The sequence below is a fragment of the Oryx dammah genome, unplaced genomic scaffold, assembly GCF_014754425.2.
Source record: "Oryx dammah isolate SB20612 unplaced genomic scaffold, SCBI_Odam_1.1 HiC_scaffold_10, whole genome shotgun sequence".
In the NCBI taxonomy this organism is placed as follows: domain Eukaryota; kingdom Metazoa; phylum Chordata; class Mammalia; order Artiodactyla; family Bovidae; genus Oryx; species Oryx dammah.
In genome coordinates, this window is record NW_024070194.1 from 54,799,344 (window position 1) to 54,826,812 (window position 27,469).

At 42.5% G+C, this 27,469-nt stretch overlaps 1 protein-coding gene across 3 annotated transcripts in view; it reads left to right on the forward strand.

Moving 5' to 3' along the window:
* The window catches only part of FRMD4A (FERM domain containing 4A), a 366,806-nt gene that overhangs the window by 143,697 nt on the left and 195,640 nt on the right, over window positions 1-27,469 (forward strand). For all 3 annotated transcript variants that reach the window (XM_040248505.1, XM_040248508.1, XM_040248507.1), the window contains exon 2: window positions 5,036-5,101. In XM_040248505.1, the coding sequence (XP_040104439.1) occupies window positions 5,036-5,101 (66 nt within the window). The remainder of the gene's footprint in view (window positions 1-5,035; window positions 5,102-27,469) is intronic.

Below are 27,469 nucleotides of genomic sequence, written 5' to 3' on the forward strand. Positions count from 1 at the left end.
CTGGACCCCTTCTGGTCACAGTCAAATTCCCTCCTGCAGGGAGAGAAGGTGGGAGACGTCAGTCTTAAGAGTTCTAATGTCTGTGACCATGGTAATTCTCATTAGTACATTAATTAGTGTGACTTGGTATGTTAAAGTCATAGAAAATTGGTACAAATGAACTTATTTACAAAACAGAAATTGAGTCACAGATGTAGAAAACAAACTTATGGTTACCAAGGGGCGGAGAGAGATAAATTGGGAGATTGGGATTCATGTCTACACACTATTACATGTAAAATAGATAACTAATAAAGACCTACTGTATAGCACAGGGAACTCCATTCGGTGCTCTGTAATGAGCTATATGAGAATGGAGTCTAGAAGAGAGTAGATGTATGTATGGCTGATTTTCTTTGCTGTACATTAGAAACTAATACAACATTGTAAATCAACCAAACTCTAATTAAAAATTAATTTTAATATCTCACAGGCAATCTAAAATGAATTTGCTGAGAAGGAAGCCTCTCAAGCTCCATTTCCTATAGCTGACCTTAAGCAGAGTCCTTCATTTTTCCAGATAAAGTTTCTTTTCTACATTTTTTAACTGAAAAAGAAAAAAAGATGTGAGGTTGTATTTGGGTGGAGGTGGAGGACCACCCATAACCCTACTACCCCAGCACATCAATTATTTTATATTTGCCTCTTAATTCCCACAATTTTATTGGCTACCTTTATAGTACACATTTGCTTAAGCTTGTATCATACATGCATTTCCATGTTTGTGCGCAGTTTTCGTGATTCACTGTGTGTCTTAACAGCAAAGTTGAATAAATGGAGCGGGCACCTTATTTCCAAAATAACACTATTCTGTGTATCCTTTGGCATCACAGTGCACTTGGCAGGCGTCTGCTTGGTATAGAATTGTTCTGTAACAAGTCGATTCATGGCTGGAGAGGTAGCCAGCTGACATCTGCAAGGAGACTTGTTCTCCAAAAGGATTTCCTTTGAGGGTAATGCCAGCCCTCCAGTTGTGCCCGAGCAGCTGAAAATGAGAACAAGGAAAGCAGTATCAGTTTGCAATTGTTAGTATTCAGAAGAAAATTTCACTGTGCCTGGGAAGCCAGACAAAGCTACAGATGTCCAGCCACTCTCTCTCTACACACACGCAGGATGGCAAACCTTTTCTCAGCTGATGATGAAAGCAGGGTGCTCCTATTTTCCATCCATGTGGAACAACAAACAGGTCTCCTTTTTGAGGAAAAAAAGAGCCACAGCTGTGCCGTCAAAAGAAAGTTGTGCTTTCAAAAACATGATGATTCAAAGTTGAGTTTCTGTTTAGACTCACTTCTCTGTGCAGGTTTTTCTCAGAGGCAGTTTGCCTTCCAAAAGGGAAAGTGAAGTTGCTTGGTTGTGTCCAACACTTTGCAGCCCCATGGACTGTAGGCCACCAGGCTCCTCTGTCCATGGAATTTTCCAGGCAAGAATACTGGAGTGCGTTGCCATTTCCCTCTCTGGGGGATCTTCCTGACCCAGGGATTGAACCCGGGTCTCCTGCATTGCACGAAGACGCTTTACCGTCTGAGCCACCAGGAAACCAAATTTCCTATTAGAGTAGGGAGTGTGCTTGTAAATCCCCCAAGATTTAGTTGTGAGATTTTGTTTAAGGGAAGGATGAAGTTGGAAGATCCTTGGGTAGATCTTAACATCTGAATGTACAGCTACTTCTTTAAATGTCTGAGCAGACAAGATGAGATGCAGGGAATGGAATTGTATGTTTCAGATGAAAATGAGACTCATATGAGAGTCTCAGACTTTAGGTATGGGTATGAACTCAGGGTCACATCACACTTTGCAAGTTTGGAAATATTTTGAGAAAAATGATACGGCTACCTCTTCTTTATGGCCATGAGTAGAACTTTATTATAGTAATGTCTCTTGGATACCAACTTTCCCTGGTTTTTATACAACTTATTAGAATGTGAGTAAGCAACTCAAGAACATGTTTGTACCCTTAACCGTTTACAATTAAAAGAAGTTCAAAACTTTGTGTTTTACATATGGAAAGGACAAATAGAATTTCTTAAAATTCCTTAAAATTGTCCTTAGCTTTGAAGTTGCTGTATAATACAAGGAACTCAACCTGGTTCTATGTGACAGCCTAGAGGGATAGGATGGGATGGGGAGGGAGGGAGAGAGGTTCAAGAGAGAGGAGATACATGTATACTTATGATTGATTCACACTGTTGTATGGCAGAAACCAGTACAACATTGTAAAGCAATTATCTGCCAATTAAAATAAATTTAAAAATTAAAAAATGTTTTCCCCACCCTTCAGAAAATTTTCTCAATTAATATTAATAAATGTTTTTAAAGGAATTCCAGAATAATATTCAAGATGGTTGTAGCACTCGCCTTCCTAGAACTCCCTCTCTGTTGACCTTGAGTTCATCCTAATAAGAACTGAATTGCTAAATATCTAAAATGTTATCCGAAATGACTGCGCAGTTGCTGTCAGCTGCCCTATTGAAACGTGAACATTTTGAGTGCTCTTTTTTGTTAAAAGAATCATTTATACATTTTGGTATGGCAGCATATATTTTAGCATAATATAAAAATTATAGTAGCTTTCTTTGAACTTAGATTGGGCAATGATTGAAATGAAGCTGATGGATTATTTTTCCAGCCAAGTTTTTTATTCACTTTGTTTTCCTTTTTAAAAAATTGAGATATAATTGGCTTATAAGATTATATTCAGGCATGCAGCATAATTTGATATCTGTATATGTTGTTAAGTGATCACCAGAATAAGTCTAGTTAACATCTATATAAGTGTCAAAATTTTTTTCTTGTGATGAGAACTTTTGGTATCTGCTGTCTTACCAACTTTCAAATATACAATATTGTATTATTCATTATAGTCAGCAGACTGTACAGTACATGCCCAGGTCTTATTTATTTTAACCGGAAGCTTGTGCTCTTTGACCAGCTTCACCCAATTTCCACCTCCCACCCCCATTCTCCTGTTTCTGGCAACCACAACCAAGTTCTCAGTCTCTAGCAGTTCATGGCTTTTTGGTTTCATTGGTTTATTTTAGATTGTACATATAAGTGAGATCATACTGTATGTTTTTTCTGTCTGACTTATTTTACTTAGCAGAATGCTCTACAAGTCCATCCACATTGTCATAAGTGGCTAGATTTCCTTTCTTATGGCTGAATCATATTCTTATGAATAACTATGAGTGATAATATGACTTGATGGAAGCATGAATAATACTATGACTTGGTTGGCTTCTTTGAAGGAAGGAGAAAGAATTCTCTGGTAGGAATAGACAAGAGCTTCACACATGCCAGTGGTCAGGGAAGGAGCCGGGTTGGGCAAGGAGAGAAGAGGCTGCCTTCTCCATGTTTCCTGGGGAAAGCGCTCCTGGGAACGTACTGTGATGCCCATGAAGTGAGGCGAGGCTGGAGTCATTCCGTGTTCATCATTCCTTTGGGTCTGCATGACAGGGCTGATAGCTGGGGAAAGAGAAGGTGGCTTCAGCAGGGGCTGCAGCCATATGTAAAGCCAAAGACTGGAAGGAACCTTGGAGTCTTCTGGTCCAGGCAGCTGTGTTGGGGTGGCTCGAATTCACTTGTGAGCATAGTTGTTATCTTTTCAGGAATTCTGTGCTCCAGTTGTAAAACATAGCCATTATTAACACTAATTATATAAACTTAAATAAGTTATGTTAAAACAAAGTTAATACATACTATAATAACTAAATAAATCAACACATTCTAATTATTTTACTGGCCTTTGCTAGTATCTCCGTTCTTGAAGCAGTATGTATTAGGTTTTTCTTGTTTTGTTTCTACTTACTAGATTCCTGGTTTACTGTTGTTGTTCTTACCGCTGAGCCACCTGGAAAGCCCCACTGGTTTATTATAAAAGGATGAAACCCAGGAACAGCCCGATAGAAGAAATGCATAGGGAAGTTATTGGGGAGAGGCATGGAGCTTCCCTGCCCTCTCCCAGCATCATTCTACCTGGAGGTGGTGTGTTTTGTCTCTGTCTGTTAGAAACACTCTGCGTGTTGTCCTGACAGTTGCTTGAAGTCAGACGTGGTGAAGCTTCTTGGAGTAGCAAGAGTCTTGTTAGAATGGTGGCTGTCTAACATCTCCCAGAAAGCTTGGTCTTCAGAGGATTTCCTTTGAGGATGATGCCAGGCCTCCAGCAAATGCTACAAATTTGGAAGCATTCTGAAAGCTTTTTCCTTCCAGAAAGCTGGTTGTTAAACATTTACCATTGCTCCCAGTGGGCCCACCCACTCGTTTTAATACCTGAGATCGGGGTGCAGAGATGAACAGAGGCTTGTTCAAAGTCCTGCAGCCAATAACCAGCGGGGTTAAGACTTGACTTGGTCTCCTGCTGCCTGCCAAGATGCTCTATTGTACAGATACGTTATCGGTGAAAGGCACAAGGGTGAGAGGTTAAGTTCAGCTGTGAGCTTTTATCTCCAGGGTTCCTGTAACATAAGTGATAGCTCTGCAGGGACTAGAGTCATACATGAGGAGAGGGGATGATTAACACAGAAATCAAGTTCAGTTGCCAGTGGGGTGGTCGTTTGCTCCCTGTGATCAAATAGGGGAACGAGCTGGGAGGCGGCAGAGACCAGATACTGAACTGTGACCCTAATGCACAGTGATAAAATTATTGAAGAGTGACTCAAGAAGGAAGAACGATTACCACCTGATATTATGTTATATATGTGTTTGCTAGTTTATTTTACATCTGCCCCATAAGGATGTAACCTCCATGAGAACAGGGACCTAGTCTTGTGTGCCACTATGCACCAGCTCCCAAAATAGTACGTGGCACATAGAAAATGTTCAATAAATATTTTTGAATGAACGAATGAACCAATCCTGCCGTTTCTTGGCCTTATAGTCTCCAGCTCCCAGGGGAGATTTTGCCCAGAGGAATGTGCCTGCTGGCATCCAGCATGGGGACCCGCTAACCTTGTGAAAGGCCACTAGACTCTTGGTGACCATCATTTGTCTTTCTTCTTAGATGACGGAGGGCCGTCGATGTCAAGTACATCTTCTTGATGACCGGAAGCTGGAACTCCTAGTTCAGGTAAATGACTCTTGGCCAACTTTCTAAGTTTTTTCTGCGACTGATGCAGTTCAGATATTGATTCAGCTGAACGGTGGGTAAGAAAATAAATCATTTAAAAATCTCTATTAAAATCTCTGAGAGAAGATTGGGGCACACTGTGGTGTTTGTGTGTGTGTGTGTGTTTGTGTGTGTGTGCAAGCACACATGCTTGCATGCTATTTTTGTTCATTCTGCTTATTTGAACAGAACCCCTAAGGCATTCAAGGCCAGATACAGATCAAACCTATTGTTACAAATCTCTAGAAAAGGAAATTCCACAACTGCCATTAGCTAATTTTTCTGAATGGAAGGAGTTGGCTATAGTATAACCTAGAGAACTCTTGCTGCAAGACTGATTTTGTCATCTTCCTTGCTCGAGTTACAGAAAACAGTTCATTATCTTCAAGTCAAGCCTTCATAGGTATCATGAAAGAAGAGCAGTCTCCTGGCTCTGTCTTCTCTCTAAAGGCTGAGTAACTCCAACTCCCTCCCAGGGGTCATCATTGTCATCACTGTTGATTGTCTATATGTTAGTTGACACATAGGAAATCATTTATCCCCAAACAAAGAACTTATCCATGGCAGAGAAGTCAGAGCAGGTATTAGAATCCAGGCATTAGAATTAGTCCATTAGAAATGGACCCTAGTTTTTGTTCAGCTTCAAAAAATAACGTATAATTGTTTTACTCAGAGCCCTGAAGAATGGTGAAGTTTCCAAACTTGATTTAAAGAACTTAATTCCAAATCTCTTACTCACCTCCAACTTTTCCAACCATATTTGCTTAATATTCTCCAGTGTCTATCATATTCTTAGGTCAGTGCTCCTTAACCTCCGTCATATTTGCCCTGGAGATGCTGCAGTCCATCAGCGGGTTGAAACAATGCCCACATGCACATTCACGAGGGAAAACTGTGCTCCTGTGGGGAGATTTACATAGGCACTCAGATCTCATGTTCCCGTGTATGTGCTGCTCGGATTTGAAAATGTTCAAACTGCTAACTTAAAGAGTGACTACTTTTAATAAGATTTCAGTTTTAAAGGTGTTACAAATGCAGTGTAGGAGAGAAACTGTGGGAAGAAGCTCAAAACCACAAATAACAGGTCAACTCCTATTCTCATTCTGGTAGATTTCTTTCCAGCACTTTTCATGTTTGTGTTTCTTACATAGTTGCAGTCATGTGTGACTAATTCTCTGCATTTTCTTTTTTCACTTAATGTTGTCTTTCATTAGCCTTTTCCAAGTTACTGAAAACTGTCATCTTTGTGAATAGCTTCATAAATTCCAGAAATGGATATTCCATTAGTATTGAGTCACTTACTCATTTAGGTCCATTGAAGGTTTCTTTACAATTTTTCCACTATCACATTTTTACTATTACTACTAAATGTTGTGATTAATTTATCTACCCTTGTACTGTTCTCCCGTATTTTGGATTATGTCCTTGTTAGACTAGATTCGGAAGACCACAGGCTTATTAAGAGTTGAAACTTTGGCTTGGATTGGAGGGTGGGGCAGTGGATAAGACTATAAAGTGAGCAAGATCTCTTCAGTTAGCAGCATCACAAACTAATAAAGCACTTGGAGCTCTAAATGGTTAAGAGTCAACTTGAGATGCTGAGAGATGAGTGGTCTGGTGTGTTTTAGATGCTTTTTAGTATCAGCCCTTAGAGGCTTAGAAAGCAGCTACCCTCTTAAACAGGAAATGACACCTCAGTGGCAGTGAAATGACAGTCAGTTGGCTGATTTGCTCTGGGGAAGTATGGTTGGGGGCATTTGAAGCAGTCTCAAGTCACTGAAAAGAGATGCATTTACTGATGTGCAGCAATTTTGGAAAGGGCGTTTTCAACCATTTACCATCAAGAAAATGTTGAATTGGACCGAATAAGAGAAGTTCACACTCTTCCCATCCCTTTTCAGAACGTGCTTCAAATGTTATTCCCTCTTCCTGGAACACTCCTTCCCATGTCCTAGCCTCTGTCCCTGGATGGTTTCTGTTAAGCTTTCAGTTCCCAGATTCGAAGACACTTTTCCCTCTAAGACTTTCCTTGTCCCCCAGGTCTGGGTCTTACCATTACACAACCAGGCTTGGTCTGCTCACCCACACACAGTAAAGCCGGTTGCTGAAACAAGATTGTGGTGAAGTGAAGTGCAGCATTTATTGCAGGTGCTAAGGGCTTCCCTGTGGCTCAGCTGGTAAAGAATCTGCCTGCAATGCAGGAGACCTGGCTTCAGTCCCTGGGTTGGGACGATCCCCTGGAGAAGGGAAAGGCTACCCACTCCAGTATTCTGGCCTGGAGAATTCCATGGACAGTTTAGTCCATAGGGTCGCAAAGAGCCAGACATGACTGAGCGACTTTCACTCACCAAGATAGGAGTCCAGGTAGCTAATGCTTGAAAGGCCTGAACACCCCAAGGGCTTTCAGGGAATGGCTTTTAAACACATGGAGAGGTTGTGATCAACGTGTGGACTTTCTTCAGATTGGTTTGTAGTGAGGTAACTGGAAGTCAGCATCATCAGCTTTCTGGTTCCAGCCAGCCTGGGGTCTTTGTGTTTGTGGTCAGCATAGAGTTAACTTCTTCCACCTGGTCAGAGGGTGGGTTAGTATCTACAGAGCAACTCGAAGGCTATGGCTCAGAATATTATCTATGGTCCTTAGATCCTTGACATTGTTTAATGGCTGAGCTATTGCTATTTTGTCTTGCTTATTTCCTTTGTTTCTGTATTTTCTCACTTGTGTGATTGAATTTATTTTCTGGAATTTGGATCAGGCTACCGTTCTTCTACAAATAAGAGGCAGGCGGAGGACATGGTCAGGGTGGGGGGGGGGGTGTCTGTCCTGGGAAGACCCCCTGCTGACAGTCCTGCTCCATGACATTAACTTTCACCCTTGCCCCTGAGGTTTCCTTCTTACTGTCGCAACTCATCACGACTCACTGCCATGGCCTGTTTACTTGGCATTTCCCAGAGCCATCAACAGTGTGAGGGCTGGATCTGTGTCATGATCACTGTGTAGCCCCAGCACCCAGCCCAGGGCCTGGCACATAGGTCACTAAATAAATCCTTGTGAATGAAAAAATGGGCAAATCCTAGGATACTCTGGAAGTACCTCCCCCAAGGACCATAGAACCAATTGCTTTGAGTTTAGCACCAAAAAAAAAAAAAGTGGATGCAACCTAAATGTCCATTGACAAACAAATGGATAAAGATGTTGTACATATATACAAAGGAGTGTTACTCAGCCATAAAAAAGAACAAAATGACGCCATTTGCAGTGACATGGATGGAGACTGTCATACTGAGTAACGTAAGTCAGAGAAAGACAAATATCATATGATATCACTTGTATGTAGACTCTTAAAAAAAAAAAAACAAAAAACATGTTACTGATGAACTTATCTAGAAAACCGGAAATACAGTCACAGATGTGGAAAACAAACTTCTGGTTACCAAAGAGGGAAGGGATAAATTGGGAGATTGGGATTGACATATACAAACCACTGTATATAAAATGGGTAGCTAATATGGATACTCCGGTCCCATCACTTCATAGCAAATAGAGAGGGAAACAGTGGCTGACTTTATTTTCCTGGGCTCCAAAATCACTGCAGATTGAAGCCATGAATTTGAAAGACGCTTACTCCTTGGAAGGAAAGTTATGACCAACCTAGACAGCATATTAAAAAGCAGAGACATTACTCTGCCAACGAAGGTCTGTCTAGTCAAAGCTATGGTTTTTCCAGTGGTCATGTATGGATGTGAGAGTTGGACTGTGAAGAAAGCTGAGTGCCGAAAAATTGATGCTTTTGAACTGTGGTGTTGGAGAAAACTCTTGAGAGTCCCTTGGACTGCAAGGAAATCTAACCAGTCTATTCTAGAGGAGCTCAGTCCTGGGGGTTCATTGGAAGGACTGATGTTGAAGCTGAAACTCCAATACTTTGGCCACCTGATATGAAGAGCTGACTCATTGGAAAAGACTCTGATGCTGGGAAGGATTGAGGGCACGAGGAGAAGGGGACGACAGAGGATGAGATGGCTGAATGACATCACCGACTCAATGGACATGGGTTTGGGTGTACTCCGGGAGTTGGTAGTAGACAGGGAGGCCTGATGTGCTGTGGTTCATGGGGTCACAAAGAGTTGGACACGACTGAGTGACTGAACGGAACTGAACTGAATAGGATCTACTATATAGCACAGGAAACTCTACTGAATGAATACTCTGTAATGATCTATATGGGGCTTCCTTAATGGCTTAGATGATAAAAAAAAAAAAAAAATCTGCCTGTGATGCAGGAGACCCAGGTTCAATCCCTGTGTTGGGAAGATCCCTTGGAGAAAGGAATGGCAAACCACTCCAGTATTCTTGAGAGGAGAATTCCACGGACAGAGGAGTTTGGCGGGCTACAGTCCATTGGGTCACAGAGTCAGACACAACTGAGCAGCTAACACTTTCACTTTCAGTGACCTATATGGGAAAAGAATCTTAAAAAGAATGTATATATGTATAACTGATTTCACTTTGCTGTACAGTAGAAACTAACATATATAATGGTATAAATCTATACTCCAATAAAGTTAATTTTAAAAATATGAAGAAGAAGAAGATGGTTGTTTTGAGACATTAGTCTGCTATCTTCTTGGTCAGCTGGCTTTCTGAATAAAGTTGTATTCCTTGCCTCAGGAAAAAAAAAATGAAGAAGAAATTATTCTAAACCCTCATATATTATTAAAATATGAGTTTCAACAGAGCTTGGAGAAACAAGGATGGACAAAATCCAACTTAAATATATGACTTTTCTTTGTAACCTACAAACTACTATAGTCCAGGATTATACTCTTTTGACAGAAGCTTCAGGAGATTCCCTATTCTCGAATTCATTGGAACCCATCTCTAAGTTTTTAATAGCATATAATATTTTGACTCAGAACCCTTTTTTTTTAGCAGCATCATAGACTGAGAACCTTGTAAGTTGTTTCGTCACCAGTATTATGCATATTAAATGCTAAAGTTTTTGCCATTGTTAAGAACAGTTCCAGAATATTTGTAATAAGCTGTAGACTGAGCAGTACACTTCCTAATCTTTTGATCTGGTGGGGAAGGGTGGATGTTTCCTACGCTCACCTCACAGGGCTTATAAGATGGAGAGGCAAGTTTGGAGGAAATGGTCATCTCTCACAAAGATGAAAACAGGTTTACACACAAGGATGAAAGAATGAAGGGCATTGATAATAGCAACAGACATGGGAGGTCCAGCGTTTCAGCCACTAAAGATTAGGGTAAGAGACTCATCCAAGGCTAGACCACAGACCTTCAGAAGCAGCACAGTTTCCAACAGAAGTGGTAGAACACTGGGCTAACTAAGAATCAACATCTAACCAGAATTGCTTTGTATCAGAAGGATGCTGGTAATCAGACAACTACAGAGATTATTTCCTGCACCCGTGCAGACCTGGCCATTGTGATGGAAGCATTTCCCTTCTAAGGGTTACAGAGCAAAATGGCCATAATCCCCACATTAAAGATTTATTACAAAACCTTTTTGAGATGGCCAAGTGGAATCTGCACTTGAAAGTTCCTGATGGTGTTGAGTAAATCCCACATTACATGTACAGGAAAAGAACAGAGGTCAAGAATTCACATACAGGGATATTAATATTCAGAAGGCTCATCCCTCAATCCACAGGCAGGTTCCTGACACCCACGACATGACCATGTGATGCCCTAAGTCACTGAATTGCACTTACGGACAGCTGGAACCATGCTGTGACACAAAGATGTGACTTAGTAACAAGTCAACCCTTCAGCCTTGGTCATCATTGTGTGAACTTTGTCCAGCCACATCGCACTCCCATTCAACAGAGTCAATGGCATTTTCTCCATTGCACCAAATTGTTTCAACCTTTTAGAAACGTACTTGAAAAAGCCTGCATCAAAATACAAGAGGCCACCATCATGGACTTTTCTCAACCAACCTTTTGATACTTCTATAACCAGACAGGAGGGTGCCATGCTTGTTTTGTATTAAACTGAACTTCTTGCATCTGGCCTTCATATAGTTATTCCTTTAAAATGACTTTCTTCACTTTTTTCTGATCTGAATGTGTATTTAAGGGAACATTTTGGAAGCAAAGAAAGAGAAATGAGCTTTACTCTTAGTGAGAATCATTTCAATAAGATGGAGAGGAATTTCCTGACAGTGAGGGTCAGTAGGTGGAGGACTGGAAGCCGTTAATGGGAAGATTCTGGGCTCTTTCTTTTGGGTTTCTTAAAAATACAATAGATTTTCACTAGATTGGAATGGCTGAGGTGTGGTCCTTCCTTTTAGGGTCTCTTGAGGCTTATGATACTGTGTGAGAGCTTGTCTTCCAGGAAGACAAGCCAATGAGAGAAAAAAAGATATGTACCTTCTACTTCCAGAGATGCCTCCTGTCAAGGTCTTTCCCAGTTCTCTGGATGAGTGGGTATTATGCTCATGGCAGAATTTCCTCCCTTTGATGACAAAGCACACCAGAGTCTTCTCCATCGCCTGCCACAGAGGGAGCTGCCCAGTGATGCAGGGTGGATGCTAAGATTACTGTCTCTCCCTTCTCTGACCCCATCTCTAAGTGGCCATTGGAATCATATTCATAACTGTTTACATCTGTTAAAATAGAGGAATGAAGTGTTCTGTGATTCTGAGAAATGGTGCAAACTTGAACAAGTCAGTGTGTTTTCAAGAGAATTAAAGATAGGAGCTGGACTGTTCTTGTGTATCACACAGTATCCCTAATCCTGATAAAGCCAGTGGGAGAGAAACATCAGAGAGGTCTAAAGCTACACTGTTGGGCACAGTCAGAGCCCCTGAAGGTGGCCAGTCCCAGTTAAAGTGGACTGTGACTGTAACCATGCACCAGGTTCAGTCCCAGTTAAGGTGGACTGTGACTGTAAACATGCACCAGGTTCAGTCCCAGTTAAGGTGGACTGTGACTGTAAACCGTGCACCGGATCCTGAAGACTCCACTTCTTAAAAATAAAGTGTCTAATTAATGATTTTTATGTCGGTGATTCCATGTCAAAATATTATTGGGCTATGTGAGATGAAAGACAATACGTAATTAAAATTAATCTCACCTATTTCTTGTTCCTTATTTCATGTGGCTAACTAAAACACATGAAAATTTCCTATTAGGCTTCCATGATATTTCTGTTGGGCAGCTATCTCTGAAGGATAAAGAGTAGATCATTTAAGCAAGAGAAAAATTATAAACTTAATAGACTTGTTTAAGATTATCTAAATTTCCTATTGAATGACCTCTATAATAATGATGGCACTTTACAGAGTTTCCCTGGAGTATATCTTATTTAATCTTCACATTAACTGTGTAAATAAGATGCTAACTCAGGTGGAGAAACAGACATTCAGACAGGTTGATTAACTTGCTCAAGGGTCACAGAGTAGTATATGCAGCTGGAACACTGCTCTTCTGACATTTCAGCCTATTCCCTCTCATTGCACAAGTAAGAAATGTATATGATTAATATCAGACTTGTGAGATGGTTCATGTGATATGTGGCTGCCATGTTGGCCCCAACACCAGCTTCATAAATGACTAGAATTAAAGACTTAAAACCACCTCTCACGGCTTCCCTGGTGATGCTCAGTGGTAAAGAATCTCCCGCCAATGCAGGAGACATAGGTTCGATCTCTGGTCCAGGAAGATTCCACATGCTCCAGAGCAGCTAAGCCCATGTGCCACAGCTAGTGAGCCCGTGCTCTTGAGCCTGGGAGCTACAACTCCTGAGGCCACGTGCCACAGGTGTGGAAGCCCTGCACCCTAGAGCCTGTCCTGCACAAGAGAAACCACTGTGATGAGAAGCCTGTGTACCCCAACTAGACAGTAGCCCCCGCTTGCCTCAACTAAAGAAACGCTCATGAAGCAACAAAGACCCAGCACCGCTACAAATAAATAAATAAAAGTTCAAAAAACAAACCTCATCTCAGATCGAGAACTGAACATGGGCTTCCTGGGGTCGTTTCGTTTCTTTGAACTCAGTTTCTAGTCGATAAAGTCAAGATACACAGATCTGACACATGATAAAGGGTTTCAACATCTTGTCTAAGCCTGAGGGTATCAGGTATGAGAGAAACTTAGCAGCAGATTTAATAATTCTTGGATTCTCATCACTTTCCTCTGCCTGACAAAGATGCTAGTGATACCGGCTTAAAGATAAAGTAAGTTTATATAGCCTCTGAATAAAGCAGCATTGAAGGCAAAGTAATATTCTTACCTATAATGGGCTTGAAAAATGCAACCTGTACATGACTTTTTCAGAAGTCTGGAAGTCTAATAGTGTTGCATGGGATAAATGAACAAGCCCTGAGTTTTCTCTGTGTGCACACATACGTTCATATTCACCCTCACCCCCATCCTTAGCTACTTCCATGGTTTATCATGTTCTTCTATAAAAATGCAAAGGATTATTTTCTATCAAGGAAGCCAAGAATTTCCCCAAAATGCACTTTGCCGAGAAAAGAAATATACAGAGTTGATTCCATATCTTCTCAGCCGAGAATGGTGGTCTGCTTCACTAGCTGGCCCATTTACTGAAGTGAGAGCTGGCCGGGCCATCTGCTCCTGTCTGGGCTGGAGGTACAGTCTCAGCCAGGGGTGGGAAGCCCTGTGCAGAGCTGGGAGCAGACTGAGGGCCCTGGGTGTTCTGGACCTTCTGTCTGGGACCTCCCATGCCCCCAGGCCACCTCATAAAACGAGAGCCAGGGGGTCAGGCAGCAGTGCTGTGGGCTGACCTCAGAGTCACTGCGATGGCCATCATCATTTATTAAGCTTCTGGCTGCAAAGCTGGGCATGCCCCCAAATGAGCCAAACAGATGTCTTCCCAGCCCCTGGGGGTGGCTGATAATGTTTAACATCTTAAAGGCACATTGTGAAGCAAATAGATGTTAAAGTATAGATCACAGACGGAGGACATAATGGTATGTAATGGTCACTCTAAGTGGAATCAAAATTAGTGGCTTGGAGGAATAAGAAATAGTTCTTAAAGTATACCCTTGGGGGCCACAAGCAGCTCAGGAGTTTCCGCCTCTGGCGAGAGGAGGGAGGGACCTGTACATCCTCCTTTTTGCATGGAGGGCCTTTATGGAAAAGTTGGGGAGCTCTGCTCTGCTTGATAACCAAAGCAAACCCCAGTCTCCCTGTGGGGCTGTGACAGAGGAGTGTCAGGATTCAGCTGGTTGTGTAGTCATCCAGGGGCCACACCCAGTACACACACCCCAGCATACAGGCACACACAACTCCGGGAGCAGCCAACTCAGGGCAAGGAAGAGAGACCAGTTTCCAGGCAGTTGAGGTCCAGGCCCTGGTTCCTTAGCAACATCCCCTTTTTGCTTCCTTCCCCCTCTTACCCTCCTTCTACCCCAGCCCTCTATTTCTGTACACCATTCTCCCTTGATGTTAATTTTAACCGGGTTTTAAGCATTTCACTTGGAATACATTGAAATGGCCAGTGTTGGCTGATTATGTCCTACTGAAAAGACAGTTTTATGGGGTTCAAACTGTGTGGAGGGCAAGAAAGGGAATTTCAGGAGAGGAAGAAAGTGCGACACCTTACCTCCCAGAAATGACCCTCTAGAAAGTTGATTTTTGTGGCTTTGTTTTGTGTGTGTGTGTGTGCTACTGCTGAGTTACTTGTTTTGTTGATCCTTTTACAAAATCATTTCCACAAATTCTTCAAGGTAACCCAAAGCAGTGTTGGCAAAAAGGAGCCTTGGGAGACAGGTGGAGACTGTGGGCTCTCTGGTGTAGCCTTTCTGCCCAAGAGGGGTGAGAAAGGTGAGGGGCAGAAACAAGCTTAACACCCAATGCAGGTCAGCAAAATGTGAATAATTGTGTCACTAGGGGAAAGATACATAGCATATTAAACAGCAGAGACATTACTTTGCCAACAAAGGTCCGTCTAGTCAAGGCTATGGTTTTTCCAGTAGTCATGTATGGATGTGAGAGTTGGACTGTGAAGAAAGCTGAGCACCAAAGAATTGATGCTTTTGAACTGTGGTGTTGAAGAAGACTCTTGAGAGTCCCTTGGACTGCAAGGACATCCAACCAGTCCATTCTAAAGGAGATCAGCCCTGGGTGATCTTTGGAAGGAATGATGCTAAAGCTGAAACTCCAATACTTTGGCCACCTCATGCAAAGAGTTGGCTCATTGGAAAAGACTCATTGGAGGGATTGGGGGCAGGAGAAGGGGATGACAGAGGATGAGATGGCTGGATGGCATCACTGACTCGATGGACGTGAGTTTGAGTGAACTCTGGGAGTTGGTGATGGACAGGGAGGCCTGGCATGTTGCGATTCATTGAATCGCAAAGAGTCAGACACAACTGAGCGACTGAATTGAGCTGAACTGAGGGGAAAGATATACAGAAAACACACACACGTGTGTGCACCCCCAGCCCAGGAGAGTGTGGAGATAGAGAGAAAGCCAGCCATCTGGAAAGGATGGCTTCACGGGAACCTGGGTGTTAACAAATCTGGGTGTTTTCTGTTTTTTACCCACAACTCACATTAATTTTTGGCTCATTGCTCAACTTGAATTGCACTTGCTCATTTGGTAAAGCTCTATGATTCATCTTTCCCTACAGAGATGTCAGTGTGCCTCCCTTTGCAGCAGAAGGTCATGTCTAGAGGTGGGCTGGGCGACTTTCTGCACATCCAGGGTATTCTTACTTCTGCAGTGGGCTGTGTGTTCTCCACTGGCTGTAACAGCATCCTTTTCTCTGTGCAGCTATACCAAGGGCACCCCATTCTCCCTTTATAAGGAGGGGGTGCAGGAAGATTTGGGGAGACAGAGCTGTGCATTCTGGCAGCCTCTGCTGCAACTTGTCTCATCCTGCCCAGAGATGGAGGGGAGGGAGGGAGAAGGGGAAGAGGTGGTGAAGGGTTCAGAGGTCTGGGAAACTCTTGGCTGCTCTGTGCTCTTCTCTGTCTCTCCCACCCCTGCAGCCCTGCCCCAGAGCCCTTGAATCTCTCTACCGGCCAGTTTGCTCACTTGCCCAGTGAAGAACCAACAATTTAGTTATCAAAGCAACACAGAAGATTTCCAGATCTTGCCAAAGCCCCCATCTCGTACATCAAGCCACCTGCTGGGTACCAGCAGACTGCAGAGATATTGCAGGTTTGGTTCTGAGGACTATAATATATCAAGTCGAACAGTGTTTTTGTGTCCTGAATTTTATATATATAAAGTTTATGTTTCATTTGCTTTATCTTTTAGGTTTCACATATAAGTGAAAACCTACAGTATTTGTCTTTCTCTGTCTGACTTAGTGCACGACATATAATACTGTGGGTCCATCCATGTTGTTGCAAATGGCAACATTTTCATTATTTTTTATGGCTGAGTAATATTCCATTGTGTGTGTGTGTGTGTGTGTGTGTGTGTATCACAACTTCTTTACCCATTCATCTGTTGATGGCCATTTAAGTTGCTTCCATTATCTTAGCAATTGTAAGTGATGCTGCTCTGAATATTAGATTCCAGATATTGTTTCAAATTAGTATTTTCATTTTCTTCAGCTATATGCCCAGGCAAGGAGCTGCTGGATGACATGGTAGTTCTGGTTTTAGGTTTCTGAGGATTCTACTGTTTTGCACAGTGAATACACCAACTTACATTCCCACCAGCGGTGGTACTAGTGGTTGCCTTTCTCCACATCCTTGCCAACAGTTGTTATTTATTGTATTTTTGATGGTAGCCATTCTAGTGTCTGCCTCCAATGCAGCAGGCCCGAGTTTGATCCCTGGGTTGGGAAGATCCCCTGGAGAAGGAAATGGTAACCCACTCCAGTATTCTTGCCTGGAGAATCCCCTGGCCAGAGATGCCTGGTAGGCTACAGTCCACGGGGTCGCAAAGAGTCGGACACGACTGAGCTACTTCACTTACTTACTTACTTATTCTATTAAAATATCGAATCACTATGTTATACACCTGAACTTAATATAATACTGTAGATCAACTTTGATTTTTAAATTTCTGTTTGTACTATACTATAGTCTAAGTGTCATGTAAATGGAGGAAGTTTGAACCCTCTGGCTTGTCCCTTACCACTGACAGGGATTCACCTGAGGTATCTCAGCAGAGCCCTCAGGGTTTAGAAATCACTAGATAGAAACCAGCTGATAAAAAATGTAAGTATCCTTTACTTTATGCAAATGAACACATTCCCAAACAGTTGAATACAATTCGAGCTTTAATTCCCGAAGCCAATTTTTAATGCTTTGGGAAATTTTATGGCTTAGTGATTCATCATCAGTGTAGCTGAGTACTTCTTTCTGTGCCAAATTGTTCTAAGTGTTCCATATGTGCTGAATCATCAGATGATAATTAACTCCATTATTCTTCCCATTTTTCAGATGAGGAAATTTCAGCATAGAGAAGTTAAGTAACTTATTCAGGGTGGCACAGCAGGGAACGAGTAGATACCTGATTCAAAATTAGGCTGTATGGCTCTGGGGAAGAGCAGCTTATCACCAATACACTGACAGCACAGATTCAAGGGCCAGACAGCCTGGCTTCAAAACCTGGCCAGAATTTAAATCAGTCAAGGTCCCGGAGTTACCAACCTAATGCTTAGTAGCTCCATCACCTTGGCCAATTGTCCAGCCTCTTTAAGCTTCAGTTTCCTTATCTGTAACCCAGGAATCAAAACTGCCTCCAATCTTCCTGCCAATTTTATCTATACATTAATTTTAGAGCTTAAATCATGGAGCTATGATTAAGATTCAATGAATTAGAACATGTAACATGCTCAGAAGACTTCTCCGCACATCTTGGGCCATCCAATGCCCAAACTGGACCACTTAGTAGCTATGGTAACCTGGGCAAGCCTCTTCCTTTGCTACCTCTTTGTAAAATGAAATTGTTAACTACCTTGGCCTCTGGGGAAATGCTACATAATTTGTGGTGTAATTATTCCTAGTAATTTGGTCTTCCTTGCAACTCTGTACAGGGCTTTATGGAGTATTTCTAGAGTGCAGTGCAAGTTCACTTAACAAGGGATGGGGTTGAGTGTCGGTCAAAAATGTCTTAATTGCTTAACCTTTTAGGCTTCCTGACACATGGTCCCCCGAGCCTTTTATGAACAGTGGTTATCTCGTCTGATCCTCCCAGTGTCATATACCACTCATATGACAAGGTTGTAGAGGACAGAGGGGGCTTCCTAGGTGGTGCTAGTGGTAAAGAATCTGACTGCCATTGCAGGAGACTCAGGAGATGTAGGTTTGATCCCTGGGTCTGGAAGATCCCCTGCAGCATGAAATGGCAACCCACTCCAGTGTTCTTGCCTGGAAAAATTCCATGGACAGAGGAGTATGGCTAGAGTCCATGGGGCCACACACACACACACACACACACAGAGGACAGACAGGATGTAAGTGGAAATGTATTCATGCCAAGTACTGAGAACCATCTAGACGAGTGAATGCAGTTGTAACTTCCAACTATGTCAAAGCTTGCTAAGCGCTTGTCACTCTGGAGAATAAAATAGGGGAAAAAAAAGATTTTGATGGTTGCAACCCAGTCTCTTATAAATGACCCTATCTATAATACTTTACACTGAAATAATCTTGAAGCCTAGTTTTATACAAATGGATCATATTGACTGTGAAATGTGGTAGGGTAAGAACTGAAGGCAAGAATGATTCCTTGTAAACAAGTTAGTGATTGGTTTCCCAGCTCATTACTCATGGTCTCAAGTTCTTACAAGTCCTTGCATTAACTGTTATTTTCCACTAAGGGCTGTATCCTTTCTAGGGGATGTGGTGCGCTAGCCAGATTTTGTAGCCCAGAGCGGGATGGACATTTTTGGGCATTCAGTTGCATTCTTTGCTACTCAGCAAGGCTCAGAAGAACGTGTGCCTAACCAGGGCTGCTGGAATACCAGCCATCTGAGATCATTCCCAGGAGAACTGCCTGGCTCCAGAAACGCCTAACTGCCAGTTCAAAACTGGTCACAACTTTTTCCTTGAGGGGAAGAGGATTTTAAAATCTCACGTGACTTCCTTTGACAGTTCCTTAGATGAATACAGTGATTCTTTTTAAAAAATTTTTATTTTATATCATAATATAGTTGATTAACAATATTGTATTAGCTTCAGGTGTAAAGTGACTCAGTTATACATATACATGTATCTATTCTTTTTCATATTATTTTCCCATTTTGGTTGTTACAGAGTATTGAGCAGAGTTCCCTGTGCTACACAGTAGGTCCTTGTTGTTTGGTTATGTGTTTTAAATATAGCTGTGTGTACATGGCAATCTCAAACTCCTGGTCTAAGTACAGTGAATCTTACATTTTAAACTGTTGATGGATGCATTGCTAAATTAAAGCTAGCCGGATAACAGTATTATAAAAATTATTGATTAACCTTCCTTACTCTTGTAATAGACTCAGTGATTTTTAAAACAACAGAGAGAATATCAGTGGATTCATACAAAGGTACGTTGGATTGTACTAATCCTCCAAATGACTCCAATTCTCCATTTCATTTAATAGTATTATCGATAACATAATCAGAGAGGTGTGACCAGGTAACTGCCTTTTTGCTTGCCTTTCAGAGGTGAATAAAATGATATATAAACTAATGAATGCTATGATACCGAGCTGCCTCCAGCATTCAGTTGGCTTTGTCAAATACACACACACACACACACACACACACACTATATTTTAGGGAGTAGCACTGCCCTGTGACCCTGAGTTCAACAGCTGTGCTCTCACCAGATTGTATTCCGAAGCACAAAAACAATCATCTTTCTGTTCAGCTTCACTCTGAGCTCCAGATTAAATGCAGTTACTTCTCTGGGAGTTCTCAGGCTCCTGGACTCCACTGGTCACGTGCTGGCTGCAGCAACTCCAAGGAGTGCATCTTCACACAGCCACATTCCAAAGAAGGAAGGGAGTTTCTCCTCTTGTAACTCTTTTATCACTAAGGACAAACCTTCTCTGTCCCCTGCTTCCCTCCCCACCCCACACTCTGTTGGTTTATATTCATAGATCTGAACTAGTCCCTGACAAGGTGAACAGAAATGATGTGGTGGGCATAAGCCAGGGCTTCTCATAGTGTAGTCTGAGATTGGCAGCATCACTTGGAAATCTTGAGTATCACGTTAGAAATGCAGATTCTCTGGTTCAGTACATCCCTGGTGGAACCCGGTGAAGGAGCCAGCATCTGGTTCTATGCAGCCCGCCATGGGAGCCTGCATGCTCCCAGGCACACTGCATACTAAGACAGTAAGAATCTGACGTGGAGGAGAGTGCAGGCCTGTATGCCTTTCCAGAGTTTCCCTCTGGGGCTCACAGTTAGGGTCAGTGTGAGGCAGTGGTTCGCAGACTTTGGAATTTAAGGAACCATAAAATGTAAAGAAAAAAGAGAAGTAGGGCTGGATTTTTTTTTTTAATCAAGTAAGAATATTTAAAAATATTGCTGAATATATTAACCTTCATTTATGTAATGAAAAAGAAAAACATACCAAAAAGGATAGACAAGGAGAATAAAGAGCAGTCCTTTAAGTGTAGGATACCTTTTGTTTTATAAAACATTTCTGTACATTAATCTTATTTTCCTTGTTTCACCACTGACCCATGGAAAAATGTTTCAGGGCTCAGGAGCTATTGATGTAATAAAGTTCATACTTTGGATAAAGTAAAAATCCTGACCTGCCCCGCTCCTGTGGATGGTGTGTGGGCTTAGGAAACATTTATCTGTATGAACCTCAGCTTTCTTGTTGCTAACATGGGAACTGTAATAACTACCTTGTAGGATCGTGGTGAGAATTAGAAATAATGAAACCCAGCACCCTCTTCTCAGGGGTCCTATCGTGGCTGCTTTCATCCAAAAGTTGATGCCATGATATTGAACAAATGAATAGATGAACAAATTGCTTTCAAAATAAGAACTTCTCAAATCTTCAAGTTAGCACTTCTGTGCTCATTTACTTGTGGCAAAAGGGACGACCAGATTATTTTTCAGTGACTCAAAGCATAGGGACTAGATACACTTTTTTTTTTGTCTTGCTTTTTATACATATCTTTATTCATAGATTTTTTGTGCTGTACTTTAATTTTTTTTGATTCTTTTTTTTTAATTTATTTTTTATTTTACTTTACAATTCTGTATTGGTTTTGCCATACATTGACATGAATCCACCACGGGTGTACATGTGTTCCCAAACATGAACCCCCCTCCCACCCTCCTCCCCACAATATCTCTCTGGGTCATCTCCGTGTACTAGCCCCAAGCATGCCATATCCTGCATCGGACATAGACTGGCGATTCGATTCTTACATGATATTATACATGTTTCAATGCCATTCTCCCAAAAGAGAGAGAGAGGAGGGGAACATAGGAGAGGGCACAAGCTCATGAAGTTATTCTGGGGATAATCATTTTAATTCCTAAAATCCAACCAACCTTGAGCTCGGTCGTTTTTTAGCCCCCAAACACCTCTGTCTTCAAGTGTTCAGCTGCGCAATAACAGCCCATCTGTGACTAGCAAAGCCTCTGGTTATGACACCCACAAGGCAGCAGCGTCCCCTTGGGGAGCTAAGGTGGGGCAAAGAGGCTGCAAACCCGAAACGTGATTCTGGCCCCAGCCACTGGGAGTTAGTGCAGACTCCACTCGTCCCCAACAAGACCACCCGCCCTTCAGAGACCAGCCACAAGCCTGGGGGTCCCCAATCACCCTGCACTTCTGACCAGCTGGCTGTAAATTTGGGGGTTCCCATCACCCTCTGAGGTTCAGGAATTCACCAGGATGACTCATGAAATTCAGGAAAGCATGGATACTTAGGATTATAGGATTTTATTGTAAGGGATACAAATCAGAAGCTGCCAGTGAAGAGACACATAGGACAAAGTCTAGAGGGTCCCAAATGTCCTTGTCCCCTTCCGGTGGAATCAGGACACATCACTCTCTCAGGGCAACTGTGTGTTTGCCTACTGGGAAGCTCCATCAAGTATCACTGTCCAGGGTTTTATTGGGGTTCCACTGCAGAGGCATGACTTTTCTTCATTTTTTATTGAAGTATAAGAAAACATATAACATTGTTTAAGGTATACAATATGTTGATTTGATGTATTTATGTATGGCAATATGAGTTAGTCTCTTAGCAACTTTGAAGTTTATAGTACAGTATTGTTGATGATAATCTCTATGCTGTGTGGACTATTATGTATAGAATGGATAAAAAACAAAGTCCTACTGTATAGCACAGGGAACTATATTTAACATCCTGTGATAAACCGTCATGGAAAAGACTTTATATATACATATATATGTATACATGTATGTATAACTGAATCACTCTTCTGTACAGCAGAAATTAATACAACATTGTAAATCAACTATACTTCAATAAAATGACTTTTTAAAAAAGTTCTTGATGTTCATAAAGCTTAAAGGAGAAAGGAAGGAGAGAAGAATGCTGCTGCTGCTGCTGCTAAGTTGCTTCAGTCGTGTCCGACTCTGTGCGACCGCATAGACGGCAGCCCACCAGGCTCCCCCGTCCCTGGGATTCTCCAGGCAAGAACACTGGAGTTCTAAAGCCAAATGAATTGGGACCTCACTGAAAAGCCTCTACAGACTTCCTCAGGATGGTTATAGTGGCCATGTATGGCAGGGATCCTGTTGGCTGAGAGGACCACTGAGGAAGGTCATTTAAAAAGTGTTTCCTAGTAATTGTAATTTCCTTCATCTCTGTCCAGTCAGATGACTAAATACCATTTTGAGGTGATGTCCTCAAAATGTCTTCAGAATTGGTGATTCTTTCAGCCAAATCCTAAAGTTATGTTAATCTTTGTGTTTATCTTATTCATCATAAGGTGGCTTTTATTCAAGGTCATGGTCAGTATTTTTTTTTTCATTGGGATATAGTTGCTTTACAATATTGAACAACAAATAGAATTAACTGCAGGTATACATATCCCCTCCCACTGGGACCTCCCTCCCACAGACCCCCATCCCACCCATCTATGCCACTGTCGTGGTCAGTATTTTAGACCAGATGATAAAGGGAAACAGGCAATGTCCTCACCTCCCAGGAGCTTGCAGTTAAAGACTCTCATGTCAGTGCCTTCAGATATGTGGAAAACAGTTCAGAGGGTAAGTGATGCATTAAGCCAAGAAATGCATCAGGGAGAAATGAATTTATGAGAGGAGACCATAAATGGGGTGCTGGAATTCAGAGTCTCTTTCCCATGACGTTTGCAACAGAGGACTGCAGCCATGAAATTAAAAGACGGTTACTCCATGGAAGAAAAGTTATGACCAGCCTAGATAGCATATTCAAAAGCAGAGACATTACTTTGCTGACTAAGGTCCAAGGCTATGGTTTATCCTGTGGTCATGTATGGATGTGAGGGTTGGACTGTGAAGAAGGCTGAGCACCGAAGAATTGATGCTTTTGAACTGTGGTGTTGGAGAAGACTTGAGAGTCCCTTGGACTGCAAGGAGATCCAACCAGTCCATTCTGAAGGAGATCAACCCTGGGTGATCTTTGGAAGGAATGATGCTAAAGCTGAAACTCCAGTACTTTGGCCACCTCATGCGAAGAGTTGACTCATTGGAAAAGACTGATGCTGGGAGGGATTGGGGGCAGGAGGAGAAGGGGACGACTGAGGATGAGATGGCTGGATGGCATCACTGACTCGATGGACGTGAGTCTGAGTGAACTCCGGGAGTTGGTGATGAATAGGGAGGCCTGGCGTGCTGCGATTCATGGGGTTGCAGAGAGTTGGACATGACTGAGCGACTGAACTGAACTGAACTGAACTGAACTGAATGACTACAGAAGAAATGTTATGCCATGTCTTTCATGGGAAGAATGATTCCTGGTGGAGTTAAGCCTGTTTTCCTCGTCCATCGTCTTCAAAGGTGCTCACTGGTTAGGTTACCATGGAGGCCAGAGATAGATTCCGGGCTGTTTTCATGTTGTCAGAATAGGAAATAGAAGGAAAAGACAGAGGAAGTGAACAGAAGATGCCCAGGAGGTTGGTGTAACGAGAGTCATGTGGACTGATGGACACCTTGCAGAAGAGGCATGGAATTGGGCTTTGATGAGAAGGAAGCAGGAGGTCATGCCAGCAGCTCATGTTTGAGCTTCTTATTGGTGAATGCATGGCTATACCATCAGAGTCGGAACTCCGAGTTAGCGTCTCTATGATGCCAGCATAGAGTCAAGATTAACTTTGAGGAAGAATATTGCCCAAGAAGAAAGAACTCAGAAGCTGCTCATTCCAGCCAACTATTGGAAAAAGCGCGGTGGCCGAGAACATGACCCTCTCATCCTTTGTAACTGTCGTGTGTTCCCCACCGTGGACTTTCTGTAATCTGTGGAAGGCTCTAAACAGCTTCATTTAAAAAAGGTCAGGAGTCTTGGCTGGAATTCTCAGCTTCCTGGCATGCATCATGAGAGAACAGTGATTCAGAACCCAGCTGGGACTCCCAAACCTGGGCACTGGGGCCCCTGAACCTTGCTGACCTCAGCTCAGTGTGCTGCAGCACAAGTTTCTTTGTAGCTTGGTGACCATATTACGGGAGAGAGAAAGGGGGCAGTTTGTTTGGTTTAATCTTGTATTTCTGATTTGGGATGGTTTTCTCAGAAAGCCATCCTTGTAAGGAAACAACTCTCTGAACCAGCATTCACCCAAATGTGCTCCCTGGAACATGAAGCCCAGAATGTTCTCCGAGAGGAGAGGATCCTGTGTCAAGGAAGTTTGGAAAATGCCTCACGGTACATTCCCATCTGAGATACGGACACATCTGTGTATTGAAACCATCGAGGAGATCTGTGGTGAAAGCATCTGGTCAGCTAGTCTTCCCAGGCCTCCGTACCCATGAAAATCCCTCTCTCCTGGGTGGTCCCGCTTAGTGGGTCTTATGGGACCAGGAGTCTATGTTATCACACCCTGGTAAATGCTATGTCTGACTCCCCGTCCAGACACATCCTGTCTCAGCCCCACCGGGGCCAGTGGGATGACTCTGAGCAGGCCAATCGGCCTTTCTGTGCCTCAATTTTCCTAACAAAAAACACAGATTTCGGTACCACCTCTTTTTCCTTCTCAGGAAAGCTACCAAGATCATGGCAAAATGACAAAAGTGTTTTGAGTGCTTTAGAAAGTTGATGCCACCACAGTGTTGGATGAATGTCCTGAGAGTTCCTTCCAAGAAAACTGGTGTCCATTCCTTAAGACGGATTCTGCACTGAGCTATGTAATGCCAGGCCCACAATAGGCGCTCTCTAGGTATTCATTGAGTCAATACATATAAAAAGTATATAACAACGTATGATAGTTATGAATATTTACATCTCATTCACTTAGTTGTGTCCGACTCTACCCATGGGCTCTAGCCTGCCAGGATCCTCTGTCAATGGGATTTCCCAGGTAAGAATACTGGAGTGGGTTATCATTTCCCCCTCCAGAGGATCTTTCCGACCCAAGGATTGAACCCATGTCTCTTGTGTCTCCTGCATTGGCAGGTGGGTTCTTTATTGCTGAGTCATCAGGGAAGTCCCATATAACAACATATGACAATTATGAATATTTACATACCAGGCATACTTCTACGTATACTTATATATTTTGACTGATGTTCATGACATCCCCGGAAGAAACTATTTTTAGCTCTGCTCTGCAGTTGAGGAAACTGAGTCACAGAGAATGGAATTAATTGCTAAAGATCCCATAGAATTGAAGGAACTGGGTTCAAACCCCAGTTTGTCTGATATCTGAGCTCTCATAACCATTCTGTTTGCTGTCATGCTGAATAAAAGCATTTTGAAAAGGAAGAAAAATGTATTTCTTTCTAGTCCATTCCATTCTTTGGCAGCCGGACTCTTTGGTCTTAGACAGATGAAGGTGTGATTACTTGTCTGTGTACATGGCCCTCACAGGAAGGATCTAATTGTCTGGATGTTCCTTTGCCCAAACAGAAGTAAGGAAAAAACTCAACAGGGTAGAATTCCAGAGGTAACAGTGGGGTCTACATAGTCCAAAGGAGAAATGTTGGCCCTATTGGCTTAAAAAGTCACTTGGCTGTCCAATGCCTTTACGTCACCCCCCAACCTTCTTAAAATTGTACTTCATTCTATTGCACTTCAAAGGTCTGTGGAAGCCCTGCATCGGACAAGTTTATCAGCATCATTTTTCTAACAGTGTTTGCTCATTATGTGTCTCTGTGTCAGATTTTGGTGATTCTCACAGTATTTCAGATTTTTTAATTATTATAATTGTTATGGTGATCTTTGCTGTTGCTACACTGACATGCCAAAGCCTCAGATCACAGTTGGCATTTTTTAACAGTAAAGTGTTTTTAATTAAGTTATGTAGATTTCTTTAGATATAATGCTACTGCAAACTTACTAGACTACAGAAGGGGTCCCCGACCCCGAGGCTGTGGACCAGTAACACACTGGCCGCACAGCCAGAGGTGAGTGACAGGTGAGTCAGCAAACAAGCTTCATCTTGCCACGCCCCATCGCTCGCATTACTGCCTGAATCATTCCCTCCCCACCCCAAGTTCATGGGACAATTGTCTTCCATGGAACCGCTCCCTGGTGCCAAAAAGATTGGAGACCGCCAGACTACAGTAGAGTAACATTTATACGTGCTGGGAAACCAAGAAGTCTGAGTGACTTGCGTTATTGAGGTGATCTGAAACCAAACCCACAATGTCTCCTAGGTGTGGCCTGCAACACTCAGCTCGTATACAAACCTGGTGTCATGACTAGAAATTGTGTCGAAATCCCTTGAAAGTTTCGCATGCGCCCCCACATTACCAAAGTGAATGTAGGTGCTTGAAATTATGATGCTCGCTCAGCCACCAATAGTGCAGCATTTTCTATCTTCAGCTCGTTCTGTTCCTCACCTCTTCTGACATTGTTTACATGCTACAACTCCTTTCACCTAAATCTTACAGCACCCCCTTTCAGTAGCCTTCCTGGAAGTATGTCATATATGGGCCCCATTCCTTTTCTGTTGATGTTCTTTGTAACCCTGAAGACTGTTCTCCAGACCAGAAATTTCAGACACATCAATTTTGTCTTCCCTATGCCCTCGGGGAGGATGTCGGTCTATTCAAAGTTTTCTTTCTATTGTCAGGCTTTCAAATTCTGGTATCCTCTGAACATTCAAACATTAATACTTAGAGGAGCTCAGAAGAGCCTCAGGGTTAAGGAGTTTGACTCCTCCCCATTTCTCTTCATTCTGGAGAAGCAGCCAGGGGATTCAGCTCATGTCTGCAGTCAGATTTTAAGGAAAATTAAACTAACTTGTGTCCAGAGACTGGTT